Consider the following 23565-nt stretch of genomic DNA (forward strand, 5'->3'; position numbering starts at 1 on the left):
CTATAGCTGTAGACTAATGAATAGTGAATTCATTAATTTTTTTTAAATTTGCTTCAGGAATCTCTGCTTCTGGTGAAAAAAAAAAAAATCTAGAGTCTTTGAGTCTATAAATCCTGTACCGCTTTACATACTATGCTTTGAGGAGTAAATATGCTAGCATACCAGGATATTATTGCTCCATTTTCTATTTTGTCACTTGTTGACATTACTTTTGTAAGCTATCTTGCTGCCTTTCACTCTGAACAAGCAAAGAATTGCACATCAGTAAATGCAGCAGTGTGTAACTTCAGGAATTACAGAAACAGTTGAGTGATTACCACACTTCTGAATTTTTCATGCATCATGACTCACTTTGCTGGAAACAGAACACACAGATTCCCAGCAAGTTATTATCATGATTTGAACATACAACCCAGTTCAAATAATTTGAAATTATTAAAAAGACTTCTGTAAACATGCTTAAGTTCAATTGTATGCTTCAAGCATTTGTTAAAAGCTCCTTAAAAACGATTATAATTGAAATAACAAATTCAAAGAGAAATAATTAAAGGATTTGGAAATGAATCTATAAACCAATGCTACTTACTCCAGCTAAAGTTCTATTAACATGTTCAGTTATACAGTCTTTGTATAACTCACACTTGGCTTTCGGGTTTTCTGTAGAAATTAAAAAGAAACTAATTATATATTGCAGGTTAATCAATATTCATTGTAAGAGCTCTTGTCTAAGTAATTCCCCAAACCACCAGCATTCTGAATTTATGCACATAAGACGCAGCACTCCATTCTCAGACTTCAACTACTAAGACTTTATCTTGGCCAAAGTTGCAGCACTGGATTGGACTCAGCTTTTGTTTTGTTCAGGTAGAGAGTTTGGCCCCTTTCCTTGGGACTTCCACAGGTGAAGTTAAGAGACAGCTCAAATTTACAGAGAGGAGTGTAGATCTGACAGCTATGAGGAGGTAACCATTATTTCAAATGGATTTCATCACACTGTTTAGCAAAAATACATTTACGAAATGATTCTATTCTCAGGAAATGTAGGTGCCACTGCCTTGCCTCTTTTTCATATCTCGCTGATTAATCTAACTGAAGATAAAGAGGCACTGGTGGGTTTCTCAGGAGATGTAGCTCTATAATAACACATAAACCTTTATAATATCATGTACCTTGGCAGGAAGTGCCATCATTTGGCTTAAACTGCAATTTTCCTGTGGATGGTTGATAACCTTCCTTACAGGAGCAGTTAAACCCTCCATCCACGTTTTCACATTTTGCATGATCTCCACAGGCAACAGTTCCTTCATTGCTGCACTCATCTACATCTGCAAATATTGTGAGAAATTGAATTTTTTATTAAGTATTTACAGACTAAGACCTTGTTGCTTTATTGATAATAGCCCTGCACACTGCAAGCAGTTTCATAATAAAATTTCATGGAATAAAAAAAAGCAAAAACTAAAAAGGCAAACTTAATGGCAAAACAGCTGCCAATCATAATACTTAGGGATTAGAAGGATAAATCATAATTGATCATATTTTTATACCACCAATTTTATTACTATATAATACTGCATTGTTCATGTTTTAAAGCCATGAGTGTAAATACTAATTCTATCGTAACAAATGCTCGGCATGATGCAAATCATCTGAAATCCATTTTCCAGAGATTAGACTAAGTAGATCTTCTCAGCCTTATGATTCAGTTAGAAAAGAGGAAGAAAACTGCAGCCTTTTCTGTTAAGTCACGGCTTTAAAAAGATGCTACAAAAGATCACTCTCTCCATCTCATTAATCTAAGATTTAAGCTCTGTGCCCTTTAAAGTGCTTGGCATGTTTTCTTTTTTTTAATCCACATTTAAATTACATTTGCCTAAAATGGCTTTTGTGCATCTAAATAATTTGCCATTATGTAGACAGGTTCAGTAACTGGGTGGGGCACAGTCCAAGAGTAAAACCGATGAATTCCTGTAAGGGAATCCATGAATTGATCCATTTAGGAGAGCTGGGTACTAACTTTCTGGCTGGAGTAGGGATTATTTTGCATTATTTGGTTGGCTGAGGATAAAGATCAAATAACTCAACTGAGAAAGTAAACTGGAAACAATACCAAATAATTCTGAAGAATGAAGTAATGGACTGTGAAGTGCTGTGCTGGAAAGGAGAAAATAGTGAACAGCTTTGGGACAGCTATATCTGACAAAAAGAGGTGAAAAACGAAGAAGTGACACATGAGCAGATTTAAAGGAACAGCCTGAGAGGAGAAGAGGCTGCAAACTGAACTGAAGGATAGTAGAGAGGGGAACGGATGAATCAGAGAGGAAGACAACCTAAGTTAAGAACTGACATGACACTGAGTTTGGGAAAGAAACTGGTGAAAAAGGAGAACCGATTAAGCGATTAGTGGAGGAGAATAGCTACCTGAACTGATAGGAGGCCTTTGTGCAGCCAGATAGGTGTTAAGAACTGACAGACAGAAAGCAAATATAGGGGGCTGGAAATGCACTATTAGCATATAGTAACTATTTTTGCACTCTTGATACAAGACTGTTGGTGGTTTTCAAAAAGGAGTAGAACAAAAATGAGCAATAATATATGTGAAATAAGGTTGCTAGAGAAACGGAAATTGTGGAAGAATGGAAAAATGTGCTGCATCTCTGTGGATATATCTACGGAATGCAGAAAGATGTCTGAAGGATACCTGGGGGCCATCTGCCTATTTGGGCAGCATTTTTGGTAACTTGGTAGACTAATGGCAAGAGAGGCTCTATAAATAATCAGATGAATGTTTCTTTTCTTTTTTTTTTTTTTTTAATACAGGGCAACAGTAAAATGCATTTAAACTTTTAATCGAGTATCCCAACAACTTCTGCATCCACAAAATTTTTGCTGTTTTGTGCTTAATTCCCAGCTCCCTTTCTTCTGCTCGTAATCCTAGAGGTCTTCCTGGGGTTCAAGGAGATGGTTGAGGTCCCACCTCACTTTCACATCCTTATTTTCCTCACTGAACAGTGGCTCTGATGTGCACCTGAACTGCTGTGTTTTAAGCCTGAGGTTCAGAAGTTCCCACTGAAAAGCCATTCAGATTCCCGCATGGCACAGGCGGGAAGGAGAGGTGGGGCTGGAAGCGCATTTGCCCTCCCCAGCACAACCACCTCTGCTCTTCAGGGAGAACTGCCAAGGAGGTTGTGTGTTTGAGGTTGTGTTTGGCGCAAGCACTGAAGTTTAAAGTATGAGGTTAAATTATAATTATCTGCATTAGGGCAATATTTTGTTTCATATTTAATGCCCCAAACTGCAAATGTTTCTCTTTAGTGAGCTGAGTTTTGCATTATCTGTATTTGTACAGTTTCTGTGACCTCAGTATTCATAGTCATGGAGCTAACCACGTTATACATCAATGAATCTGGCAAAAGTGAAGAAAAGGGGGGAAAAAGGCATGATACAGTGCTACTCACAGGCTACCTCATAATTAAATGCTGTCATTTAAAGACATAAGGCTTTTAAGTAACCTTTCACATCAGTAAATTATAAAGCTCTTTTTGAAACAAGTGGGTGCCTGTGTGCTCTGTTGTGTGACTCTGTGTAAGACAAAAAAAACTTTGAATGAATTGAAGTGGCAAGGGTGAAAACCATGACAATACCAGTTTGTATAACAAGAACACACATCAGCCTTGTACCAAAGATTTCTTTGGCCTTGTCAGCTACACGGAGAAGGACGTGTACATCTTAACAAGATATTCAGCATATAATGCAGTGCTAAAACACCAGCAAATGACAACAAGCCTTGCTAAAACTTACAATGACTTATAAATATAAAAATGTTTGAATACTTTCCAGACTATCATTGCTAAGTATCATGTTTCCATGTGATTTACTGATGCAAATATTTAAAAATTATTATGATATTTTGATTTCATGAATCTTTAGTTTGGTAAATCATTTATTTGTCATTATTGGCCAGTCACACAAATTACCCTTCCTTTTGTAATTATGTCAGATATTAAGTGTAATGGAGATTTTAATGAGAAGTCAGGATTATCCAAAACAACAGCAGAAACTCAAGCACCAAGGCACATCTCTGGCAACAGGATGGCTATTTAAAGTCTGATAGAGACACCCTGTTGAGTATATGCAAATAAATTTCCTGCAGTTGAGTTGTCCATATGGAATGAATCCATATCACGCCTATCTAATTTACTGTTTCCTGGAGAAAAAAAATCTCCCGGATGACAAAATTAAAAGGCAATATGCCTGATCTTGCAAGATACTAATCAGCTTCGTATCCCTTTTAAATCAATGAGATTGTCAGGGGCAGCCAACAATTTGTGACAGTTGCAAGAATGCTGCTTTTAAGTTCCTGCTTTGAAATACTGCGTGCAGTAGCTGTAGATTTTTGTTTCTTTATATTTTGTAGTTATGCCTTTTTAACCAAATATGCAATTGTTGGACCACACACGGACAACAGCTTGTCAGTGCTTTCAGCAATCCGATTTTACTGGAGCTTTGGGGCGAGGATCTCAAACCGTCCTCCTTGATCTACTATGGGAGTGCGACTGGGCTGCCAAGGCTTGTGTGAGCAGTCTTCACAGACAACATTCCAACACAGAGCAAAGGTTGAAGAACAGCAGCTTTTTAAACAGAAGAGCATTTGCCATAGCTCTGCAAAGAGCCCTGGTCTTTTAGTAAATATTCAAAACAAATCCTGGAGCTGAACTTTGAAGATTTTATAATAGGTAAGATCAGAAAAATAACATCACCAGCACCACTTAGGCTAGTGTGAAAATAAATTTATAAACTTTCATTTTATTTCTGTGCTTTGTCACTCCTCATTTACTGCAGCAGGCAAGGAAATTCCAATTAAATTAAAAATACTGAGAACAGTTATTATGTTCAGTCTTGCCAATTACTGGATTGTACCTACATCGCTTTGATTCTTCACCAGTCAGTCAAGACAGCTTGATGTCTACATTATACCTTCTGCTTATTAGCAGCTTGCAAGTGATTGAAAAGTCCAATTGCAAAGGACTAGATGTTCCCTCCCCATGTCTCCGTACTGTGGAAGGCAGCAGCACACACAAAGTAGAAATTAAAAAGCCTACGAATGGCACAGGTAAAAGAAAAGTTAGCAATGTGGCATAATGCCATATCCCATCCACTGTACAACTCCCCTGTCACAGAAAAGGATGTGATGGAGAATGGGTGTCTTCCCAGTGCTCTCAGAAATACCTGAAGAAAACTAATAGCATGTTCCTGGAAAAGGCAGAGTGGCACGAATGTCACTTTCATTTTACAGATGGCCATTTTCACATTTTTACTCTGTTGACTGGGGTGAAAAAAGTAGGTTTATATTTCACCTTTTTATCTGCAGCCGAACACTCAATAAAATGTGAAGTCTAAGGAAAAAGCATGGCTTTTACACAGTAAATAGATTTTAATAGCTCACATTCAGGACAGCAGAAAAATATCTTGAGAAATATCACATCTTTGCATTCCTCTCTTTTTCTTCTCCATTTCCTTTCTCCTTCTCTTTTTTTCTCTCTCTCCCTTCCTACTCTCCGGTTCCTCCTCTAAGTGCATGTTTCATTGTCATCTCTTCACCAATTCTGCCTGATAACATGGATGAACTACTGCTGACCCTCAACTCAAAACTCAACATTCTGGTTGGATTAAGGGTGAACTGACATTTCCCAAAGCTGTTGTCCCAAGCTTTCTTTTGATCCACTACCTTGAGATTTATAATCACTTTGTATTCGGAAGTTTAGTATAGTATCCAAAGAGGGGAGGAACACACATATGTGTGCACATGGACTTTGAGATGGACTCACACACGCACAGTGATGTACCATGCTTGCACCACTGGGAACTCCAGATAGGTCTGATGGCATAAACAAATAGGTTGCATAATGGCATGCTCTCCAAAATTCAGCCGCTGTATTTTTAAAGTTGCTGCCATATACGTTCTACACATATATTAAAAAGAAAACTTAAGACTTTGCAGAATCTGAAAATATTTTGGGGCCCTATAAACTTGGGTAGGATGGATACTTAGTAGCTTTGTCCTCCGATTTGTACCAGATAACTTGCACTGTATTTACAACGACAACTTTGTGTTTGCTTCGGCTGTGTATACTACACCCTGAATACACTGTCAGCTGCTTGTGTGCAAGTCATATCCGCTACCTGTAGCAGCAGATCCATTGGGTACAAAATATCCTATTATGGTTTCCCTGACAGATAAAATAGAAAATTAATTGTGGATCAAAAGGTTGTCTTTAGGACTCTGCTTGGTAAAGAAATTGGTACCCTTGTTTAATGAGAAAAGGTGCCCACAGGTAATTCTTTATTTCAGGGCGAGTTTTGGAAGCTCTCAGCTCCTCCCCTATGGATTTGCAAAAATGAGAAGAAAAGTGGTAAACTAACCCCCAGTAGAGGATAAAAAAAGATCAGTCTGCCCAGTAAAGAAACGAGGGCAAAAAAAAGAAATTATCAAGCTAATGTTAAAAAGCTAAAGTGACACAAGAACAGTCAGAGAAATAACTTTGAAGACAAAACTTCTGAAGCTGAGGAAATGTCATAACGTAAAAATCAAAGCCTAGACCAGAAACTGCGAGAATATTTACAGCTCAATGTGCTAACAGTCTCAGTCCCAGCTAATTTAAGAACGTTTCATAGCAGCTGAATAAAGCAGAGCTCTTTGAGATGGATGTGAGCAATGGGCAAGAAATGTTGATTAGATCACTTTCTGGCTTAATATGCAGCCATTCTGCTGATATTAAGAGCAGTAAGAAGAGAGGTTGTCAGCACTCACAAGCTCACAGGAGATATATCTAGAATGAGACATAGTCAGCATAAAGGTGTAAAGGGCAATAGATTTATTTCTCATTTTCCCATTCCCTGAGGACTGTTGCAACATACAGAGAAAATTACCAGGAGTTTGAAAAAAGAGAAATAGCTACAGTTCTTCTATTCAAAGGAAATTCTAAAGGATTGCATAGTTGTTCAGAAATAACATTTTTCCAGAGAACTTTTCCTCCCCTGTAATCTTGAACATATTCCATCCAACTGCTACAGAAACAGAGGTTGATGGATGGCACAGGATGTAGGATAACTATTGATCTTGCTCATTGCTTTTGATCAGACTTGAAAAATTACCAAAAATATCCCAAACAAAGCCCCCAAACAAAAGATATTTGGAGCATAGTAGGTCAAACGTGTAAGGAATTTTGTTGGTCCCAAGCAACCTGAGTGCAGAATACTTTGTCACTCTGCTCTGTTTTAAGAATATGACCACCTTCCTCACAGATCAGTGAAACGGGCATAACTGGGTGGGTTGGGGATTTCTGTGTTACCTTAACTATATATTAATCATCTAAAACTGTGATATGTGGATTAAAAATATTGTGAGCAGAATCAAGATTGAAGTGTTACTGAAAGCAGTAACAGCTGCTGTGTTATCAGTGCGAAGTGTGAGCCTGAACTTGAATATTGTCTGTACCAGTCCAAATTGTGGGAATTTTATATCCAGACAACAAACTTCACAAATCTGAAAGCATTTGGCTAGATTTCTATAATTAACAGAAGCAATAAGAGAAGAGTGGCAATGTAAAGGTAACTTACCCACGCAGGAGGTTCCATCATTAGGTACAAAAGTCTGTTGACCGTTGCTGGATTTGAAGCCAGGCACACACATGCAGAAATAACTTCCCACCGTGTTTGTGCAATTGGCATGCTCTCCACAAGGCTGAGTAGCATTTTCACATTCATTATCATCTGTCAAGACATAAATTATGGAGAAATATATTTGCATTTGCCGATTGAAGAAAACAGTAAAGTAAAAGCTTAATTTGGCCTCCGATATTTTATTTATGTAAGTTTTGAATGCTGAGCTGGCACTCTTGATGTTTGTCTATGTAGTTTTCCCATTGCCAAGGATGTAATCAGGTGTTCAGCAGCATTCTTCCGCCCTCATCCTGTGTGAGTCAATAAATGAGAAAACCAGTGGGATACTGAAGTGAATGGTTTAATTGGATATTTACTTGGAATAAAGGATTGAGACAAGTACGTGTTCTGGCATGGTTGTATTTGATAACATTTTTTTGCTACCCAAAAATCTACAGGTAGAGAGTCACCCTGAGGATGCATCTGGGAATTTAGAATCATAGAAAACAGAGCTCAAAAGGATATCAAGAAATCACCCGTTTCATTCCCTAACACCAAAGCAGGATCAACATAGCTAAACTGGCAGGTTTTTTTCTGGCCTGTTTTTGAAGACCTTCTGTGGTATTTCTCAGCGGTCCTGGACAACAAACTTACAAAGTTTGTCCTACTGACTGACTTGAGTCTTCAAGTATATTGTTTTTTCTTAGTTATCCCAAAGATCTTAACAAACAGATGAACAAGATTCATGGCTTAATCTTTACCTCTTAGCAATTGCTGTCTAAGTCATCAGTTTTGTACCTGCAAAATTACATGATCTATTTTACAGGGCTAATCCCATGCCCCCAGTGATACATAGCATGGGGATCCAGCTAGCATGATCAAAGATCAAATGAAATCATAACCTCATGCTTTGAACAGTATAGTTGATCTTCTGCAATGACTCAATAAAACCATTTCCTCTCTAGAATCTTCCAAGGTCCCTGTTGTCTATTAAATAATTTTCAGACCAAGCTTTAGAAAAATTTCAACAGCTTCCTTATTCAGACAGTATACTTAGGAAACTGAGAGCAACACTCACAATACTGATAATTCCATCTTTCCAAATAGTCCATTTCTCCCAAAGCACCCCAAAACTCTGAAACAAACAAATCAGCGAAACTCTCCCAAAGAAGATGACACTCTGAGTGGAGTTGTCCATTTTCTACATCGTGAGAAAGGAAAAGAGTTAAAGGCTTCCTGAAGTCTACTGGGATTTTGTTCCTGTTCTCATGCAAAAGGTACTCATAACATGATGAATGACAGGAAAGAATTCTAACAGGGAGAGAAATAGCAATTTATTACAGAAGAGGAACGATTAAGGAGCGTGACAGGGAGAAGAAATATGATTTCAGAAAAGGTGCCCAGGGATGAGTTTCAGAAAGGTGCTTCTGCTTCCTGATGGTCAGTGTTCTCATAAGGTGTTTACAGAGATAGGGTACAGATAAGTAAAGTGTCACGTAAGCGAGGGAAGTGGCAAGGTTAAAGTACTCCAAGAGCTGTAAAGCGTTGCAGGAATACATTTCTGCAATATAAATTAGTCCCATTCCCTAGAATAACGTTGAAAAAGGACATTTTTCAGATTTGAAGTCTGACGTGATTTTGAATGTTACTCAGTTCACTCAGAGATGTGGATATAAATTCAGAACTGTAACTTTCCTCAGGGGAATTTGGGTCAACAGTATCAAATGGATTATGCTCGTTATAACTAAAATTGAATATAATTTAATGAGGAATCCAAATATAAAAGCACTTTGCCAACACATGTCAACAATATTTATTCTACAGCTTTGGTATTCATGAAAATGCAGCAAAGAAGGTGTATGATTTGGATCTTACTTAAAGAATGCCAAAGTAAAACCAAATTAGACTAAGTGAAATTATGATAGGGAGGAAAAAATGTGGTGTTAATCCAAGTTCAAAAGCTAAGCATGAGAATATGAAAAACCCAGTTTGGCACATGGCATTGCAGAGACCAGGCCCCAGAACACTTTACAAATCTTGGTAGCAAGGTCCACTTGTTCAAATATCATGTGTGTGTCTCTGTGTGTTTGGCTCTTTTGCAATCCCAGTTTGCTCCTGGACCCTGGCATTTCATGACAAAAAAAAGTGGACTACCCTATTTAGCTGTCAAGTAAACTTGGTCTTGGGAAAGTATTATAGATCCTAGAAAAAAATATGTGTTTATGTTGGAAAGCTGATGGGATAATAGTCATGGAAGATGAGAAGTAGAAGGACACTGATCACTACAGGACTTCATTCAAAGTAGAAGAATAACAGAGCTGATGAAAGAAAAGCTACAGGCTACATACAAGAACTTTTATTTTGTATTTGTTTTCTAGGAACTCAATTATAGTCCTCAAAATCCAGCATTAGTACCTTTCTCAGGTGGTCCAAAAAAAAAAAAAAATGTTTATAAGCAATATTAAAATGACCTATGCAGTGGTCATCAATAAATTCTTTACAATTATACCTAATTATCCCTACTGGATTATTGGTGTTTTTCCCTCAATATTTAGGATGTCTGTAAGGGGTTAAATGGTGACTATATTGCCATAGAAGGCTTGCCTATTGAGAGAATCTTTTTGATAATTTGAGAAACCTTTCGAACATCGAAGAAGAATAGCAGTATCTTACATTGCAAAGACAAGAATGGGTATTTTAAAGAGTTAAATTCATAAGGAGCTTTCTTTTCACTGTTCCCATGGTCTAATGTAATACTGAGCAGACCATGCTGGGGATAATTTACTGGACCACATCCTGCTTCCATTGAAATTAATGGCATAAAAGTCACTGACTTAAGTAGGCCCAGGGTGGTGCTCGCTATGGAAAACTACTGAGTTAATGAGAAAGGCAAGTGAGGAAGAAGTTTTCAAGAAAAAAAGGAGTTCCATATACAGTTTGACTAGATGTGTTTAAATAATCTGCCTAATTTCACGCAAAATATTTTACAAGACCAACAGTGATGGCAAAAATATCTTCCAGTTCTCTGTATAAACAATTCAAATTTTTTCTTCAGATAGCAGTTCAATGTGAAGCCCAGGGGCTTAAAGTCATTTTCCAAATTTTACATGATTTATAATATTATTGGATTTGTGATTTAAAGGACATCAGGAAGCAAAAACCAGGATTTATAGATGGAAAAATGCTTTTGGTTTTTTTTGTGTCTGTTTTTTAAGAAAATTTTCTGTCTATTCAGAGAGGATACTTTAAATGACAGCAAGCATATAATCCACCTGCTTTGTTGCTACTTAATTTAATTATGTCATGTGCATTCATTGCTGGCACAACTGAACACTACAAGCAATATTTCAGGAATGCACGTTCCTTTAAAGATTTTTTTTTTTTTTTTTTTTTCTCCAATAACTGATGAAAAATTGGGAGACTTTTAGAAACAAGATTGTCCAAATGACAGGGTTGATTATTGTGGCTAAATGGTAATACTGCATTCAAGTCTGTTTGATACACAAAACATTTGCTGAATAGCTGAACTGTCTTGAGAAATGTTTTTTTTTTTTTTTTTTGGGGGGGTGGGGAGCAGGTTGTTTGTGGGGTTTTTGTTTGTTTGTTTGTTTTTTACATCACAGTATTTAGGTTGCTTTAAAATATTATCATTAAAAAATCACAATGTGAGGAAGGTTATAAATAGTTTCCTATGAAATTTGTGTTAAATAACCCAAATATGGGTGGATACAGGAATGTGTATGCATGTGCACCTGAATATTGGTAGGATGTTTACATGGTGCAGGTATAAAATAAAAGCAATTCTCCATTTTCACCTTAAAAATGCAGCTACTATGTATTTTACTGTACATAAATGTAATCACGGTTAGAAGGAATAGCTACTAGCTGCATGTAATCATTTCTCTACTAGTCTCTTGAAAATGTATAAGGATCTTCAAAAGCAAAAAAATCTGAAAAGCTGACATACTCCTTTCAAACTCAATTTGAGTTGAAGATGGTAATTCTGTATTAAAACTGCATGTGTTCATTAATATGAGAGTACCATTGGTTTAGGATTGAGTAGCCCCACTCAGAAGTTTGGGCATTGATGGAAGTCTTCCTCTGTCACAGGCGGCTATAAATTGGATCCAGTTTTTGAACAATCACTTTTTTACATCAGGTAACATTATTCATTAAGTAAAACATGTATGAATCTTGTTTAGCATTGATATAATACATCTTTTTATAAAAAGCATTCAATTCTTTTGAAAATTTTAAAACATATGAAATACAAAAAGGAAGAATGTTTTGTGGATTTTAAGGCCATGACGCAGTTGGAAGCTAGAGGAACCTAAGATTTTAGGAAAAAAGGATAAAGGAAGTTTCTTCTATCATATTCCATATACTTTCTGAAGTGCAAGCTTTACCCTGTCATATATTCTGTTTTAATACCGGGTGGTTATAAAATTATAATCTACAGTAGGAAAACGCTGGGGCAACTACAGCTACAAAATGACATAATTTGTTATTATTGTGACAAGCATGAGAAAATGCTTTGAATTATCAATTTTAAATATAAGATTTTTGTAACACTGTTTACATATTTTACATGAAAAATGTCATGAGGGAAAGTCTTATGGCAGCGGATTTATCAAAACAACTTTGAAGGGTTTCCATTGCACTGAGCACATTTCCATGGTAGACTTTTTGATGATATGATAATATGAAGAGTTAGTTTTGGGGTGAAACTTGTCATATTGATTCACAATCACACAGAAGTGTTTTTTTCTTTTTGCTTTTTGTAAATTTTGAAGTAAACTGTTTCTCCCTTCACTTCAAGTAATAAACAAACAAGGTTGAAATCACCCAAGTTAAACAGAGTGATTTGTGCCTATTCAGTCCTCACCAATCCATGCAAAATGAGATTTTTATAGAAGTGAAACTTTGTGTTATAGAATATATTCTGAGCTCTCTGGCATTGAATTAAGTTGGTATCAGTCAGGCTGATGGCCTTTATAAATTGGTAAGTGACCTACTGGAAAACTAGCAATGTTGAACTTGGAGTTTGGTCACTGGTGATAGCCACCTGGAGGACTCCTGTGGTGGGATGGCCTATAGCTGAAGAAGCTTGCCGCCTGGGATCCCACCACATGGAAAGCCTGTCCTGGAGCTCCACAGTCTGTGAGCTCAACCCTTGACTTCCATGCTCCCGGCTCTTCTGCAGAAGAGCTGGAATTCTCAAAGTCTTGGATCAAAATCTGCCAGCTAGACCTACATCTCCCAAGGCTTTTTACTGGGGCCTTGCTGCAGGCAGAATACTTGAGGCTCTTGTTCCTCTGCTTCTCTGGCAGGGGCCACACAGGGTAATCTGTGCTGTGGCCAGGGTGCTTTGTGGGGTCTGACCTGGATACCCAAACTGGCCAGAGGGAACAGGCTTCCCAGCCCAGCAGAAATCTGGCTGTTGCAGGTGAAGTCTTTCGACACCTTGACATTCCAGAGAAGGATTTTAATGAATAGAGAACTCCTGACTAGAGCTTGAGTTTGATAACCTGAGTTTTCCCAAAGCCACGCCTGAACAAGCATAGGCATGCTGGTGTAATTTTCATAAGTTTAATGAACACTTGATGTTACTAAGGACCACAAGCAGCTCATACTGAGGCCGTTACCGTATACTACAATACATTCACGTTCTATTCAGTGCATTCCCCAGATGACATAAAAAGAAGCAATTAAAACATCAACAATTAATTTTGCCTCAATCCAGGCCTTTTGAAACCAAGGTTGGAGGCCTCTGGGGCATACCCGCCTATCAAGAACAGCAGTGGCGGCACAGGACTGGGGACCAGTGTTGGACACAGTAGTCTGAAAAGTGGACAGCGCTGGGTAGGAAGGAAACGCAACCGGAGCGGCTGGGGAATACATTGATTCATTGCATCCGGCTGTTCTCTTTCGACAGCAGCCTCTGCTGCCAAAGCTGCTATGGAGCCCCCGGGGGAAACTAAAACTACCCTTCCCTAGTGTAGCCCTCTTGGGAGAACAGTACTTGAAGTGCCTCACTTAACCCCTCAAAAGCAAGGAAATGAAAGGCTTCCTGTAAAACAAATTCCAGTGCTACTCACCCTGCTGTGCTTAGCTTGTCTGGAGGTCTCAGAACAGTGGGTGATCTTACATACATTACTTCTGTGCTGCAGGACTGCGCGTCTGCAGCCATCACAGCCTGAGTTACAAACAGCGATACCATTAACAACCTTGCCTTTCCTTCCTTGTGATGTGTTTCCATTAATGGCAATTTAACACAATTTGTTTATGATTCTCCAAAGATTCAGCATTCAAGTTTGGTCTAAATCAGCATGAAAGAGCAGATGCTTAGAAAAATCACTTGAGACTGCAGAACTGGGCTGGAAATCTCATTTAAATATGAATTGCTTTCATAATGGGCCCGATTCATCTCTGTCCTACACTGGGGCAGGGGACCATGCAGTTGCTGCATAGGAAATCTTGCTACTGCAAGCTCCGTTTTGCTAAAATTTTGTAACTCTGTCTCCTTGCAAGAGCTTTTCAGAATGCCTTCTCGGGCTGTTTTTGTAGCTTGGCAGGAGTTTTTAACTGGTTTGAACTTGATGGCTCTGCAGCTAGCCGGACTCCTAGAAGTCCTTAGTTCAGCAAACAAATATTTTCTCTCACATTCTTCACAGGCTATGTTTATACGCAGAGATGATTTCAAATCAGCAGTTCTTTCGTGTCTGACTGAACTAAAGGGCCTTAGAACAAAAAATTCCCTTAGTCCCAGTTTAAGGAACAGGGCAGAACATTCTAAAAGAAGAAGGAAAGACATGTTCCTATATATTCAAAACACACTCAGGTTGAGTTTCAGAGAATGGACAAGGTTTGGAGAGATTAATATATTACCTAAACTCATCTCTTGCTGGTATTTTCAGACATTACAAATTAAACATGAAAAACATTTATTATTGGGTAAGTGCCAGTGATGAAACTGTCATTTGTTTAGCCACACAGAACAACCTGCCTTTTCAACACTTGTGAAGTATCAAACAAAGAAAATCTATAATTTGTGATCACTCATATGTGAGGAATAAGGAGGGTGGAATCTTTAAAAGTGCTAGTCCTTGACTGGAAACAAACCATTTACCCAGACAAGCATCTGCAGGAACTTGAGAATAAAAAGGAACAGGTGCTCAAATTAGTGAAACAGAGGGAAAGGGGGGGAATAAATAGCTGTTGAGTGGCCCTGTCCCACCTTTTCCCCAGCACTACCTCCCCTCCTCCTCCGGAGAGCAGGGGTCTATGCGCCCGGCAGGCAGCAGCGACGCGCCCCCACCGCTCCCCCCAGAGGAGACCTGAGAGCTGCACTGGCCAGCAGAGACTCGGCAAGAAAGCTTCAGAGCTGTGCAGCTGCAAGTGGGGAGCTTCAGTTTGGGCGTCCAACCCCCAGATTAGTTATTTATTGTCTGGCTGACACCCCTTCCCCGAGCAGATCATGAGGGGAAGACCTGTGAGCGCTATGAAGATTCACCCCTTCTATTACAGGCAAAACTCAGAGCTGGTCAGGCATCCCCTGCGGATGTGGGGAGCGGGGTCTCAGGGCACCTGTCAGGGGTGCAGGTGAAGAGCGCAGCCCACACCGCAGCTCAGGCACAAGGGACCAGGAGCTGCCACTCACTCTTCAGGGAAACAGACCGTGACCTCCTTGCACCTGGAGCACTCCAGGCTCCCCTTCTGCCTTCCTCCCAGGAAGGTGGCAGTAATTCGCCAGCTGAGCACCTGGCCTGATGAGCTGTTAAAATGCAAAGCTAAAGAAGGAGAGAGACTGTAGCAGAGTAATGTCAGAGACAGTAAAATGGAAAAAAAATCCAGGATGAAGATGGTCTGCTGGAGTTCTCAGACTGGCTTTGGAGGTGAGGAGTGATGACCAGATGAATTCCCTGGCAAAGTGGATTATAGACACTGAATAGGAGGAGATAAAATAATAATCCCGCTTTTAGTTCCAGTCACACGCAGCTCCTGGTTAGCCATACCATGAACTCAAACAACCCAAGGCTCCCATCTGACAGGATGTGAATGAGTGAGACGTCACCACTCAAATCTAAACACTTCGGTCCCAAGCAAGAGAGAAGACAAAAGGAAAACAGCTTAGCAAACAGTTTGATTAAGGGGGAAGAAAAACTTCCAGGCAGCACTTTCCCAAATTTCAAAACAAAAAACAGAAAGATATTTATTCAGAAAACACAGCCGGGAAAGGGAAATGCATCACCACTTTACAGCTTGTGTATGAAAACCACTGTGCACCATCATGGTATGGGTAAGCAAGATATGAAAAAGGGGGTAAAGGAGAGACAAAATGGCTTGAATGAGGCAGAGGAAAATTAAGCATTATCTGATGAGCTTTATCGAACTTGTTACAAGCATGCAGCAAAGGCTGTGCTAAGAAACAATGCTATTCTCTGTCAGGATATGGACTTATCCTTCAGTCACACAGGACTAAGTCCTGGGGTCTTGAACACCACGTAGCAACAGCAGCACTTCATTCCCACCATGCCAGGGAGCCAGGGCTCGAAGCACCCAGGTGCTCATGCAGGATCATCACTGTGCTACTCTGGGAGCTCTCCACAAAGCACAACGGGTGGTTTCAAACAGTTAATACCGGTGACACTGAGGCATGCGAGTTCCATGGCACAGATCCAGGCATAGAGCTAGTTGTATGTTAAAGGTACTTTCAGTTGGAGTTGATGGGAGCTATTGATTGTCATTGTGTTTGGGGTGGTTCATATTATATATTCAGGAGCCAGAAATTAAGATCCAGTTCTGAATTCCTCCCTGGAATGGGCAGATGGGTATGTATGAACTAAAGGGCAAGTGCAGGTTCATCTCTAATTCTGAAAAAGGCTTTCCCTCAGTGATGACCTGCTCCATCACTCCTTCTTGTGGCAGGCTCTGAAACAGCAGGATTGTTTTTGCGTTTACTTCTGAGTGAACAGAACATGTTCATGTTTGGTTTAAGTGAGTGAAAAGTCTGTTTCCATAACAGAGCCTGACCTCAAACTCACTGAAGTCCAAGGAGTGGCCCCCACTAACCTTCGCTTTTATAGAAGCAAAGGGGCAAAACCTGCCAAGAGCAGAAGTCAAGAACGAAGACCACATCGCTCTTCCTTTCCTCACCCCACACAGATCTAATTACCAAGATGCAACCTCAACATCCTGGCAGGCTCCCTGTGTCAACCTTACTACTCAAGGATTAGACAGAACGTAATTGAGACACATTACCAGTTTCTTCATTTGCCTCCTTCAAAAACATGGAATTAAAACAAGAAGTGCAGCTGAATAGGAATATGCTGGATTCGAACTGCCAACAGCGTGCAGGTGCCAATATTTTCTCAGTGCTACCAGAAGAAGGGTTTTAGAAACTTCCCCGTTATTAAATTACATCATTCCCAATCCAGTTTTCAGTTTTGTTGCTGGCTTGCTTGTTTTCACTGAAAATCATCCTTTAACTGAAAAGTAAAACAGCACATGCACAATTGGAATATATTTGCTTAAAGAAAAGCGAGCAGCACAGCGGTCCCTTACTAAGAGGTATTTGCCAGTGGATAACTATGCCCCATGCAGAACTGAATGGGCAGCCCAAGTAGAAGCAGTGTTTCAGCACTGCAAATAGAACTGTATTTAAAAAACAAACCAAAAAACCACAAAACCAAACAAAACCCAAAACAACTTATAGCCAGACAATATCTGCATTGTAATTTCTTGCAGACCTCCCATTGCATTTTCCATTTACCATAATGCTGGCATAGAATCAGCACCATGAAAGAAGATGTATCAGAATGTGAGGCTGAAATTTTGATTACGTTGTTTAACCCTTTCTTCAGTTCATATAAATAAATGCTATGATTTATTTATGCTGTGTACACATATCCTCCCAATACTCCAGTAGCCATTGTATAATAGCATTAAGGAAAATAAGACTCAAAGTTGTTATTCGGTTCCCAATGCACTTGGTTCTTGTTATTTCCAACACTAATTTCCAAAAATTCTCTTTGCAGAACTTTCTGAACTAAAATACATAAACTCAGTATGGCATATTCTGGTATTTGCCTAAATCCAAACTTCCTTTTGCATATTACAGCAGATTCTGTAAACTGTTTTCGTGTAGAGGAAATAGTTCCCTAGTAGCTGCAAAGAGATTGCACACTACCATGCACCAAATTTTGGGATCCATTTGAACTGCATCCAACAGATGTTAAAAGCATCTAAAGACAAGCAGTATAACCATATTGGGATTACTCTGTCCATATCTAATCCCCAATAACTACTAGATGGATGTGTCCTACAGCCATTTACACAAGGGCTGTCACTCAGAGGTTGTGACCTCTCTGGCTTCTTCAACAATGCCCCACCCAATGGCAAGTGAAACACGAGGCTGGAAGTCAGGATGAACATGGGTTCCTATGTCTCACATTTCCAGACTACCTTCCTGGCCCTGGGGAGATAAACTCTGTCAGTTTACATTTACAACTTTAGCAGCATTTTTGGAAGGGAAAAGAAAAATTGAACTCTACCGAAAAGTTTTTTGCTAAATCATGATATAACGTGATTTAAAAGCTTTAGTATTAAGTCTTTATTTGGGCAACAAGGACAGATCCATATGTAGAAAGGACAACCGGGCTCAGTGTTTAACTAGAAGTCCCTTTTCATGCTTTTGAATCTGCTACTTAAAAATAGGTGGTACATTATGAAGTGCGGGTGTTATTGTACTACATTACCTTCAATAAATTTTGCCTTTTGAAAAATAATTTTCTGTAACATATCTGAAACAGTATTAAAAACATTTCTTGCTTTTAGATTCGAGATCTGTATTATGTTCCATTTTGGATTTAAAAAGCAGAATACAATAAAAGATGTGGTAAAATTGCTTTGAGAGAAGTAATAGCTCAAATAACATGGAAGGCCATAAAACAGTTCCTACAGGAGAAGCTATTTTTTCCCATTGTGGAACAGTACTCATTGATTTCTGAAACCACAGGCTAATTATGCTCCAAGTGAACAAAGTACTTTAAGTAGTCTAGTCTGGGCATCAGAGACATTGAGTTCACGATGTACTTTTGTCAAACCCAAGTTACAATACTCAAGACGAGTAGCTTGGTGAAATTTGATTGCCAGTACCATTCAGGAGGTTAGATGAGGTGACCTAATGCTAGTTTATGAGATGCATGGACCTATATTGCTCTAAGTTAATATTAAGTTTAGGTCATTAGAAGAAGAAAACACCAACAGCAAAGAATAGTATGGTGTTTTTTGTTGGGGTTTTTTTTGGTTGGTTGGTGTATGTGTTGGTTTTTTTTATTATTTGTTTGTTTTTTTTTTAAATCAATACTATTTCATTCTTGTCAAAAATTACATGTGAACTAAACATCTTCTACAGGCCCACATAGCTTTCATGTGGCTTGGTGACAATGTGTTTTTTATATTAGCTCTATTTGTAAGTTATCCCATTTAAATGCTCTGGAATTCAATAGCTTCACTACTGGATAATAGACTAATTCACAAAAGGAAATAATTTCAATCTATAACTGAGAAAAGCCATTAATTACTGGAAAACATCCAGTCTCCAAACCTAAAGATATCAAATATGGTCTGGCAAGGAGGAGACAATTAGACTGAGGAATTCTACCCAGAGGGAAAACATGCCAGCATTACTTCAGCTAGACTAATGACTTCAACAATAACCACTGAAGTATTTCCAGCTACTGTCAATGCTGTAAGTATTTAACTCCATGGTGAAAATGTCTTAACTACTGACAGTCATATTCTCAGAAACTGACCCCAGCGGTTCATTTCTGATAACAAAAGTCACTATAAAAACATATAGGGTTCAGTTCCCCCCTGGCCTGTTTTCTTCTGGTGTGAATTAAAGCTAAATATAATGATGCAAGTGGAATTAGAGGTTATAAAACTCAGGAGAAGTTAGGTCTTTGGTACTGCTCCAGCTAAGTTAAAGGGTTGCAGATTTTTGGGTAATCATAGTCATCTTCCCATATAATAGCCAAATACCATCTTAGTGGAATTTTCTCATTTGAAAAGCATATAGCCCTCCTCCTTTCTGGAGCAACCTTTTCAAAACCAGACTGTTCTAAAGGCCAGATTTCCTCTTTCATCTCTCCCTCCTGAATGCTACAGCTTTGAAGTGATGGAGCCCATGGTCTCCTCATGCCAAATGGTCGATAGCTCTTTCTGGACCTTTCTTTCTAAGGCATACAATCTGGAAAACTTTAGCTCCATGTCAAATGGCAGAATGAATTAACGCACTCAGGTCCCTTAATGAATTTTGAATGTGAGGGGAGTATATAGCATCCTAATTCAATCTAAAGTGACTTTTCCCTTGCTGACTACACCAACAATTCTGCTCTTCAATAGTTATTACATGCTAGGTTGAAATATTCTGTTTATTCATAATCACTGTTGTCTACATAACTTTGTTATTTTCTAGTGAGGGTGTTTATTCTTAGATACAGGGGCTAAGGACTTTGTTATCCCAAAGATATGAAACACACTTAGTAGGCAAAAATATAAGTGTTCCATTAAAAACATATCTACAATTTGGACAGAAGTAATACTTATAACAGGAAATAATGTTGAAACGTGGCACAAGTCAGAACTGAAAACATTTGCAAGTTTTCCTACCATAATACAACCCGCCACATAAAGTGTTATTATGTGCATTTTATGCCTGGGAGTACGGACAGGCGGGAGGGTGTAGGTATGTTGTATAAACGCTGTGTATCTTCCGGCAACGGGAGATATGCCCGTATGCCACACTGGAGGGCTGTGCAGAGCTCAGAGGCAGGTCGTACCACAAGCAGCAGTGCTGCGTTAGTGCCGCGCTCTAGCCAGGCTAATTAGCCCTTAAACACAGTCTCTGTTAGCCTGGACATAGCACCGTGCTGCACAGCCACGCTGCTTACTATTGCTTGACTTGGTTTCTCCAGGACTGCACTGTGTCACCTCAGCAGACACTTGGAGACAAAGTCCCAATTACAAAACACAGAGGGAACACTGCTGCCACTGATTAAAGTGAGGGGTATAATTTACATACTAAGACGACAGAAGCCACAGAAAAAGAGGATTGTCATAAGGTACTGCATAAAGGCATGTAAAACATAACAGATTTCCAGACTGCCATGCTGGGGATCTGTCAGAGAGGGAGGTACTGTAGAAACCTTCAGTACTATTTTTCTAAGTATTACTCAGCTGCAAAGTTCTCAGTTGGAAATGCTAAATCTTGTTTCCCACTCAAAAAAAAAAAAAAAGAAGAATGTAACTTCCCTTCATTTATTGAAATAAACCTCTCAAAGTAAGGACCTAAATCTAAGTTCAAGCAAATATAATCAAGATAAACATCTTGATTATCAAATAGACTGAACTTGCAGAAGCATTGGGTAGATTTCTACAGCATGTTAAGTATCCCTGAAAATTGAGCCATTTATTAGATATGTGGAAAAGCGCTGCAAGCTTCTTTTTTGAAAGTGTTGGACAGGAAACAGGTTTAACAAAAAGCAACAGTAAAGACTGTTACTTTATTTTTAATCCAGGAAAACTATTACATCATGTATCAAATGTTTTGTTCATTAAAAAAAAAGTCATTGCCTTTTGTCCTCTGAGCCCATCTTTGGATGTACCAGCACAGGCAGTTCTATAGGATATCCTCAATTTTGCTCCAAAAGTCCCAGCTCAGTCAAGATACTGAAGATCCCAGAATAGTTTGTTGGGAAAGGTTCTCTGTGCTCGGATTTGTTGCAAACTTTATGTTACAATAAGCATCAAACATTTCTTTTGTTTATTCAGTCAAGTGGAGTAGGTTTAGATCTCCAATCTAAATACAGACTATGCACAGAGAAAAGTAGTGTTTAAAAGACATTTATTTTCAAATGGTCAAGCTGTTAAATATGAAAATACTGGATTAGAGCTTAAATTCTTACTCCAGCTGCCTTGGCTCCAGATCAGGCACTGTAAAGTCAACCTCCATGATCTCCTCCAGTGACCCACCGAAAGATCTGGGATAGGGGACAGCCGGAGCCAGGGAAAAGGGCATGTTGGGGATGGGACAGCAGCACACACTGTTACAAAAAGGGTAATGGCGCACTTTGGAAAGGCTGACATTTTACAGGGGGCTGACTGTTGTTCAGAGAAGGGCTTTACCAGTCCTCAAATCCACCCAGGAATTTGAGTAAGGAAAGGGCATTCCTTCCCTCTTAACTGGTGACATCTGTGTTACATCTGTTAGAGGCAAATGGCAGAGTCACCCTGTGAGTTAAGGCCCAGGAAAGAAGGAAAAATTGTTTTTGAAGAAGGTCCAGTTTTAGGCCATTAAACTGCAAGATAATGATGGGTTTCTTGAGGCGCAACAAATTTCTTTAGAGCTTCATTTGGTGCCTGTTTTAGCCAAAGACTGCACTGTTGTGTTATTTTATGTTTAAACATACCCTACTCTGACAAGCCACTGAAGTCTTTAAAGTTTTCTCATCTTTATTGCAGACAGCACTTTGATCTCAATGCCAGAAAAGGTCAACCCAAGAACTTCAGCATTAGACTTATTTACATCCAACATACAATACAAATAAATGAATGTGGCAAGGACATCCCAGGCAGATTAGATGAGGCCATGTTTTCCTAGTTCTACTTAAAATGTTTTTGTTTTAGCCAACCATTGTGCAAGTGATGTCATCATCAAATCCAATGAAATTCACTTACTGAAGCGCTTCCCCCCTCAAAATGTTTCATCAGTCATAGTCCAGAAGGGCTCTGTCGTAGGATAATTGCAACTTGGCGTACCAACAAAGAGCATCCAAACGTCCTCAGCTTCCTTATCTATACAATGGACAGGGATGACAGCCATTTTATTAGCTGAGATATTGTTACCCCCATCAGATAAAATGGTGTGTTTTGTTGCTTTGATGTTTTCTGTCACCATAGCAGACCTGTTGTTTTCAACTGCATGTTTAAAGAATGGCTGCGGTGGCAGCTTATGTTCCTTCACAATAACACTGCCTACAAACATCTCACAGAAAGAGGCAAGGGGCGTATTAATTGCACTTTATCAGAAAGTGATGGGAAGAGCAAACAGAATTTCTGCCGCAGTTATTTCTAGTCAAGACAGAATTATGGAGTCATCTCTCGTCTACATTTGTTTCCTTGAGGAAGAAAAGATCCCTGGAGGGTGAATTCCCTCTGAACAACCGATTGAGAAGCCACCCAAAAATTATTTCAGCCATCCTTGTTCCCCTGCCTCCACATACAGCATTATTAATCCACAGAATATTTAGTGGATTAAAATAACATTTGGGGTAACTACTTATATTTAATGCTTCTCGACAATAACTACAACTATTACAGCACTCAGAAATATGTATCTTACTTCCACATGCTTGGTTAGATCATGCAGACTTTGAAGGCTAACAAAAAAAATTGTCATGCAGAGCAGTATGCAAACCCATTTAATTTTCTATTTAAATCCTTCCTGACAGAGTGGACTTTTGCTGAATTTCAAAACAGCAAGCCTGTTAACAAAACTCCAAAGGTGGAAAAGTCTGCTTGTCGACACCAGGCTTATCTCACTGTACTATCACTTGGGCAATAATTATATGAAGTGCTGTAGACACAATTTAATAATTCAACATTTGCCAGCTGCTACTGAAGACTTCTCATCTATACTAAGGACGGGGAAGGGCTGTGGACTCTCCAATGGACTGCATGACAAATACTGGCCATATCTTTTATGTCAGCAGTGCTCTAGCACACAGATTTCTGCTGAGGGATGTTGTTGGGATGATAATGGGAACAGCAGAATTAGAAGTCATCAGCCCAGCAGGAAATCTCATCTTGGGTGGCTACTCAGCAAGAGGTTGCCCCTGA

General features: G+C 39.1%; 1 protein-coding gene across 3 annotated transcripts in view; it reads right to left on the reverse strand.

Moving 5' to 3' along the window:
• The window catches only part of ADGRL4 (adhesion G protein-coupled receptor L4), a 75887-nt gene that overhangs the window by 28881 nt on the left and 23441 nt on the right, over window positions 1–23565 (reverse strand). For 2 of the 3 annotated variants that reach the window (XM_075156120.1, XM_075156119.1), the window contains exons 4-6: window positions 7621–7773; window positions 1170–1325; window positions 587–657 (exon numbers count right to left, since the gene is read on the reverse strand). In XM_075156120.1, the coding sequence (XP_075012221.1) occupies window positions 587–657; window positions 1170–1325; window positions 7621–7773 (380 nt within the window). The remainder of the gene's footprint in view (window positions 1–586; window positions 658–1169; window positions 1326–7620; window positions 7774–23565) is intronic. The other variant, XM_075156121.1, reaches the window with a different exon arrangement.

This window comes from Calonectris borealis, chromosome 8, assembly GCF_964195595.1.
Source record: "Calonectris borealis chromosome 8, bCalBor7.hap1.2, whole genome shotgun sequence".
NCBI lineage: Eukaryota > Metazoa > Chordata > Aves > Procellariiformes > Procellariidae > Calonectris > Calonectris borealis.